At 47.9% G+C, this 7,800-nt stretch overlaps 1 protein-coding gene across 1 annotated transcript; it reads left to right on the forward strand.

Moving 5' to 3' along the window:
• Positions 1–2,357: 2,357 nt before the first annotated feature.
• Positions 2,358–4,406, forward strand: shisa3 (shisa family member 3; the record flags this gene model as incomplete). Its single annotated transcript, XM_084469204.1, has 2 exons — positions 2,358–2,634; positions 3,796–4,406. 2 exons carry the CDS (start codon positions 2,358–2,360, stop codon positions 4,404–4,406), a joined length of 888 nt encoding a protein of 295 aa, XP_084325330.1.
• Positions 4,407–7,800: the final 3,394 nt, after the last annotated feature.

Here is a 7,800-nt window from a genome sequence, read left to right on the forward strand (position 1 = left end):
CGCGGTGGTTATTAGGGCAATTATTATTATTATAAATATTATTATTATTATTATGATTATGATGAGTGTCGCGGCGTAGGCGTCTGTCTGCTGGCGGTGCGTGGTGGCGGTCTATTGTGGAGTCCTCCTCGGGTGACAGGCGGCTGATAATGACCGAGGACCTGTTCTCGTCACCGTCTGGCTCGGTTCCCCTGCTCAGTATACATTGTAGACGGAGGGTGGGCTCATCTACAGACAGGCTGCGGCTCCAATCCCTAGCCGGGTACGCTGCTATTAAACCACTGGGCCGAGGGGGATGCGGGCGGGACTTGCGTGGCCGTGCTGCTCGCTGTTGTTAAAATGGTGCTGCCGTAGACAACACACAGTCTGCAGCTCACACACCTGCACAAGTCTCACGGGTTCCGTGCCAGCCAGCGTGTGTTTAAAATGATTTTGTTTGGAAACGATTTCATTGTTGTGCTCACAGGCTATTGGACAACAAAGTGATGATCAATTGCGTAAAAGGCTTCTCCTATTTTTTTTTTAATGGCAGTGTGTGTCGTCCCCCCCCCCCAAAAAAAATGTATCAACACGTTTTGAGACTGAAATGCATCCAAAGGCCTACGTGTCGAAGATGTGTCTGGACTTGTGTATGATCTCCAGAAGACGTGAAGGGAGACACGCATCGGGCGCAGGTGCTGCACTTGTCGTGTGTACGCACACGTGTACGCATGTCGTGTGTACGCACACGCGCACGCACACACGCGCGCACACACACACACACACACACACACACACACACACACACACCACACACACACACACACACACACACACACACACACACACACACACACTGTTGTCCCAGTTAGGGCAGAACTACTACTAGATCTACGTCAACTAGAAGATTGTGAATGCGCGCGGGAGCAGAACAGACCCAGGCCTGTGGGGTTACGGAGAGGGACAGGGTTACACTGTGGTCTGGTGGGGACTTTATCCCGAGTTAATAAGCCTCAATGTGGAGGTAGGATGTTTGTCACAAGATGATAAGTTACCACACGCGCGTACGCACGCTCATAAGCGCGCGCGCACGTACACGCGAACAGACAGAAAGTTTTCCTTTAAAGACTCTCTAGCCTATACTTACAAGAGAGATCTCGTAATAAAACAAATCAAATCAAATAAGTTAATGATATTATTCTCATCATATTGGCATGAATGCAAAATAGTGTTTAAATTCGGACATTGGCATTTAAAATACCAAAACCACTGAATAGTTGCCCTATATTTTAGATCTTGTGTGGGTTAAGGTCTCTGTGCTTACATTTTAATTTATTTATTTTAATTTTATTATTTTCTAAACGTGGATGCATTTAGAGTTGAAAGTTCATGCAGTCTACCGCATGGGGGCGCCTGGTCAATTGGTTATGCAAGTGTCTGGCGTCAAAGGCGTCAAAGGAACACCAAGTTGTTGACAGCTCCAATTTATCAAGGTATTTACTAAAGTATATATTTACTGAACTCTAATGAGTAAATAGTTATACTCCTAAAATATATATATATATACACTTCTGTGCAGGTGCGATACAATAAGTAAAAATAAAAAAATAAAATATATAAATATATAGGCTATATATTACTATTTCAATGTTTTTTATGTTTTGTTATAGTTTACAATTCTAAACGTGGGATTGGATAATTGCAAATAGTCCATGGGTGTCTGCATGAACCAGACGTTCTCACTAAGCCACAACCCCGCGCTCTGACCATTGGTCGACACACGACGTGAACGCGCACGTCTGGTCAATGGAGTGCGCGCGCGCCCGTGGAGTCAATCAACAAAAGCGACAGAATTCAAACGAGGCGACGAGCGGACTGCAGCGCGCCGAGAGCAGCGGACCGATACGCACCGCGGCTTCACCCGGAGGAGAAGTTTGAGAACCACAACAACGCCATGGATTACTTCCAGAAAGTGGTTTCCACTCGTTCTCCAGAGAGAGCACCGCTTTAGTAGTCAGTCGTGTGTGTGCGTGTGTGTGTGTGTGTGTGTGTCTGCATTTACAGTTTGAATCATTTTGGCATCATTTTATGAGAAGAGCGATAATGTCATCGGAGGACTGGAGAAGTTATTCACCGGGACAGCCGTGAAGAGGAGTCCGGTCGGGGTGGTTTTACACGTGCGATTTGTGACAAAACCAAAAATAAAATCGACTTGCTAAAGTGAACAAAACTCAAAACGTGATGGCGATCCCCAAGTGATGAGCTTTAAGGTGGAGGGGTCGGGTCGTGAATCGATCGCAATGAGATGGTTTTGATCCACACTTCCACACCAGCTCTCACACTCTAGCGTCCGGCGGGGCACAGTGACCCAGTGAAGGATGACGGGTAGGGGGGTCCTCCCCTGGCTGCTGCTGGGCTATCTGACCTGGAATCTACGGATATCCGACGCGCAGGGGGAGTACTGCCACGGGTGGCTGGACGGGCATGGGAACTACCACGAGGGCTTCCAGTGCCCGGAGGACTTTGACACCATGGACGCCACGGTGTGCTGCGGCTCCTGCGCCCTGCGGTACTGCTGCGCCGCCGTGGACGCGCGGCTGGACCAAGGGACCTGCACCAACGACCGGGAGCTGGACCACACCGAGTTCGCGGCCCGTGAGTTTACTTACTGCCGCCAGGCTTATCCATCACAGTGTGAGGGCGAGATTAGGCATTTTAGTGCTTCTGTGTTTAATATATGATTTACTTATTTAACTCATTGGGTCTTGTTCTTGTTAAAAGTTGTGTGAGGGGAGATTAAACATTAGTGCTGCTACTGTGTGGAATATACACTTAATTGACTTACTCAACTCATTGGGTCTCATTAAACTATTACGTTGGATAAGAGTACCTATTGTACACCATGTTGTGGATTTTTTTTTTTTATGTTTTTGTTCAAGATATGGAAAAGCTATGTAAAAAATGGGTGGTCACCTGCTCTGTCCAAAAGTATGATTAGATGCCTTGGCACATTATTGAATTGAATGATTTAGAGATTCACCCTGGATTTCACTAGGAAAAAGCAACATTTTGGTAGGTTAAGGACATAGGCAGCACATGAGTGTATTTACCCATTATTTAAGGACAAGACAATTTTTTTTCTACGAGACGAAACACTAAGCAATAGTACATTATCGTTTGTTATTCATTTATCTCTATTTGTTTTTTGTAATACACAAATAAAGTGAAATTAACTAATTATGAAGACTTTTATAATGTAAACATTTGTATTAGAAAATGATAAACGAAATTACATTGCAATGTTTAAAACAAATACAAAAAGTAACATTGATGACACATCTCAAAACTGACTTTCCTTACTGTCAGATTAACCTTCTCTTGGGAATTAAATGTTGATTAATAAAATAACTAACCTCAAATTTGAAGAATTACAAATAGACCGACACACAGTACCTGAAAAAAGGATGTGTTAACACCACATTAATTCAGCTTCTTTCAATCGTCGTCCTAGCTAAACCATCATCCCCAAGAGGAAACACTGAGACTTAGGCCCTGTCCTAATTCTCCCCCTTCCCCTAGATTTGAGCCCTAACCCTAGATTTTGCACGTTCCCGCGAAGGGGTAGGGTGTCCCAATACTCGGGAGCAAGGGGGAGTGCCGTTTTCCCTTAAAATCATCCCTTGAACCCTAGCCAGCGCGGTAGCTGACTTGCATCTAAGTGAACTCCCAAGCAAGTGTTCTTGTTAACGGGAGAGAAATGGGACTGGGACTGGGCCTTACTCTAACCCCCTGTCTCCTCATCCCCCCCCCCCCCAGAGCCCATCTACGTGCCCTTCCTCATGGTGGGCAGCATCTTCGTGGCCTTCGTGGTGGTGGGCTCCCTGGTGGCCGTGTACTGCTGCACCTGCCTGCGGCCCAAGCAGCCCACGCCGCAGCCCATCCGCTTCTCCCTGCGCAGCTGCCAGGGCGGCGAGACCATCCCCATGATCCTCACCAGCGCGCCCCCCAGCCTGCGCACGCCGTCCCGCCAGTCCAGCACGGCCACCACCAGCTCCAGCTCGGCCGGCGCCGGCAGCTCCGTGCGCCGCTTCTCCGGCGGTTGCCTGGTGACGGCCACCATGTCGTCGTCGGCGACGCTCCACTCCTCCTCGCACGCGCCCCAGACTCTGCTGCCCCCGCCGCCGCCGCCGCCGCCGCCCCCGCCCTACACCACCCCGGCGATGGCGGCCGCGTCGGGCTGCGTCCAGCACCACCAGCACGCCCTGGCCTCCGGACACAGCCTGACCCAGCTGCAGCTGCACCAGGCCCCCATGCTGGCCCACCCCTCCCAGGGACAGGGCTTCCTGCTGCCCCGGCAGTACTACTTCCCCCTGCCGCCGGACCCTTACTCCGGGGCCAAGGGCTTCGCGGACTTCGGACAGAGCTGATGGGGCTCCGGCGGGTGGGGGGAGAAGCGGCAGGGATAACACGGTCAAATAGAAACTAAAGGGGCCGGGGGAGACAGTGGGGCCAGCCTACTGCAGTCAAACCCCTGGAATTAGGGGGGGTATGAGGGACTAAAGGCCGGGATTATGGAGCTGCTGAAACAGATTTTTAAGCTTGGAAGACTTTGAAATCGCAGATCCGAGTGCCCGAGCGTTTTGTACCGCTGTGTCGGAGCTGCAGGATCTATTATTTTGTAATAAAAGTGAAACTACTACACACACAGCGGTGGCTTTGTATGGTATGCACCTTCAACCATCCCAGATCTATCCTACATCTCTCTCTTCTTGTTTTGATGCCCTATAAAAGGTCTACATGATTCACTCAGTTCTTACTAATATGTCTGAATACGAATGTGTTATATTCACTCAAAACAAAGTTTGAGGAGGGGAACTACTTGAGATCGAGTCGGGGTCGAATAGTAAACACAGGCAGTCCCAAGCGTTTCTTTCACAATACCATGCGGTATTTGGACAGAGAGAAAAGACAACAGAGCCAGGGTGTAATAACTATTCCTCAAAACGTGTGAATAAAACGGCACCATGACCATATGCGGTCATAAAGATAGGGGGTCAACCGTGAAACATCCCTTTTTTTTTTTTTTTTTGCCTTCTTTGACCATCGAAAGGTCAAGTCACGAGCGTAAGCAAAGCCGTTCGTTCCCTTTTCCAACGCAAACAGACGGCAGCGGGGTCACGCGGACCCCACACTGCCGGCTCACTACCTGTCTGCTGCTCACTCTCTCGGCAGATTTGAGTGCAGGAATGCAGCAGTGAGGATCAGTCATTGTCGATGTTCAGCGGGCATGGCACGGCCACAGTGTCTAAAACAACTGGGCCCAGAGATAGGTTTGGGTTGCATCAACAGGTATGGCCCACCCCTCCCCGGGCCACCATGGGCTCACAAAGACCTTTCTGTTCCCCGGCTATTTGAGTGTGAAATAGACCTGGCAATCGCTGTCTTAAGAGCATTCTGCTGATGCTTCCACCCGCCGCCACATTCCAGTGGCCTGGACGTTGTTATTACTCCTCACTCTGCAGCCGACGCAGCCGTCACCCCCCTGGTTTCATGTGGGCCGGCGATCTGTGTGTGGCCGGCTGGTATTAAACCGCCTGTTTGAAGGGTTAGGGAGGTGTGTGCAGCAGCTATCAGGGTTTCGATTTTGGATTTTTTTTTAGTCTGTGGTTTCGTGAGGTTGTTCGGTCGTCCTTTGAGTACAGATTTTCTGTGACGGGGCGTATGTGGGGCAGTGTTTGTTAAATACAAAAAAAAAAAATTTGATTACTCAAACTGTTATATACCTTTAATGCAGCATCAAATGGTTATAACAGTATTATTACCTCTGCTGATCCAAAGGCTCAGAGTATTGATCAACTCTTTTCAAAATCCCAGACACAAAATCTAGTAAAAAATCATTATGAGAAAAGGTTGGAAATCCTACCTTAATGTTAGCCATGACATCTACCATAGTTTGACACAGGAAATAATTATGCAACCGCAGTAATTATGGGAATGTAAGAGAACACAAGACTATTGGCTGGACTTGTTTGTTGGGTGAGCCGGGCGGTGGTTATTTTTTACGCCTCTTCCCTGCCTTTCCTGTTTAGCTTCGCACGCCACTGTGTGTCCTTTTTGTGACCGCACACATGCGCTTTTTACGACGAGGGCGGGCACCAAAGTGCACGGCATGCGCTTGGCGGAGGACAAGAAAAACGATTAGCCGCAACAGTCACAGCGTAGTTGTTTGTAAAGTTTATTTCAGGAGTCCTCCATGGCAGTAAAAGACAACACTTAAAAGTTTGCAGTCCCCAACATGCAGAACAATCATTTAACAAAATGGCATATGAAAACGAAATATTAAAACACCAAAAAATGTAAAAGTGCATTTTCTTTTGTAAAGTGACCAATACTTGAGTGAGAATTGGAGTGGTACAATACACATTTAACTAAGGAACTGATTTTATCCTAGTCCACTCATGCGGCCCCCCCCCCCCCCACTGTTACGAGGGGGGGGGGGACTAGGGACCGTAACGTGTTTTCATGTTTCCGGAAAAAGCCAAGAGTGCGAGCCCGTCCACAAACACAAGATCAACATTCAGCATTTTTAGAGATATTCCACGGCAGATAGAAGCCGGACCCGAATACGAAACAACGAGTAGCATAACAAATCCTTATTTTGCTTTGCCCCGAAGCCGAACAAATAAACAGAACCCAACAGAAGCGAAACGAGAATCCATTTTGTTAAGTTGCAAAAAACGTTGCATGAGGAACACAAAACATAAATAAATATTCACCAAAGAAAAACCCATGACCAGATGATACCAGGTATCCACTACTGAGGAGTTACATTGAGTGCATTGTGCAACATCTCCCGTTCAAACACACACACACACACACACACACACACACACACGCACACTCACTAAAGACACAGGCCCAAATGGGTCCTGCATCAGCGGACAGCAGTACACCGTTCCTATACTTGGATTCGTGCAAACAGACAGTAAGAGCAAGCGTCTTCACACAGGCCGGCGTGAGCACACACATGTGCACTCATTAACACACACACACACACACACACACGTGCGCGCAAAACAAATACACACAAATACACTGATAGGTTGCCACGAGAGAGAAAAGTCCACAGTTCCCAGCCTCACATTAAGGAAACAGACATGCAAGGCATACATACATACATACATACATACATACATATGTTATGCACAAGGAGAAGAGTTAACACACACACACACACACATACATACACACGGTTATGTGCGCACACATGCACATGCAGACAACACATAGACACACACTCATTCCTTCAGAAAAAACAATCTCCCATGGGGAGAAGAAAAAGCATTCGCACAGACACAAGTAGTCCAATTTATAAATTAACAAAGCTATATCCATATTAATAATAACCACGGTACATTTAAGAAAGCTCAGGTTTCTCATTCGGTCAGTTTGAGAGAGAAGAAGAAAAACAAAAAACGTACGGAGAACGATTCGTTACAAAGCCAGTCGATGCAAAATCCATACATCTCCATTATAAAAATACAAATTCACAAAATAACTATAGAGACCAAGTAGTGCTGACACGGGTGGAGTTTCCTGACTACCGTTCCTCTCTCCCTTAAGCTAATGGCACTTATGTTGGAGGAATCAAATCCATGTCAAGGGAAACACTATGGTGAAATAGAGAGCCACCACCGATGTAAGCAGACAGAAATTCGACAAGACCATTGAACGACCCCCCCCCCACCACCACCACCCCCTCCCTCCCCCCCCACCCTCCCCCCTCCCCGACCGACACCCCCCCCCCCCCCTCCCCTCCCA

The sequence above is a fragment of the Micromesistius poutassou genome, assembly GCF_964030765.1.
Source record: "Micromesistius poutassou genome assembly, chromosome: 6".
Taxonomy (NCBI): Eukaryota; Metazoa; Chordata; class Actinopteri; order Gadiformes; family Gadidae; genus Micromesistius; species Micromesistius poutassou.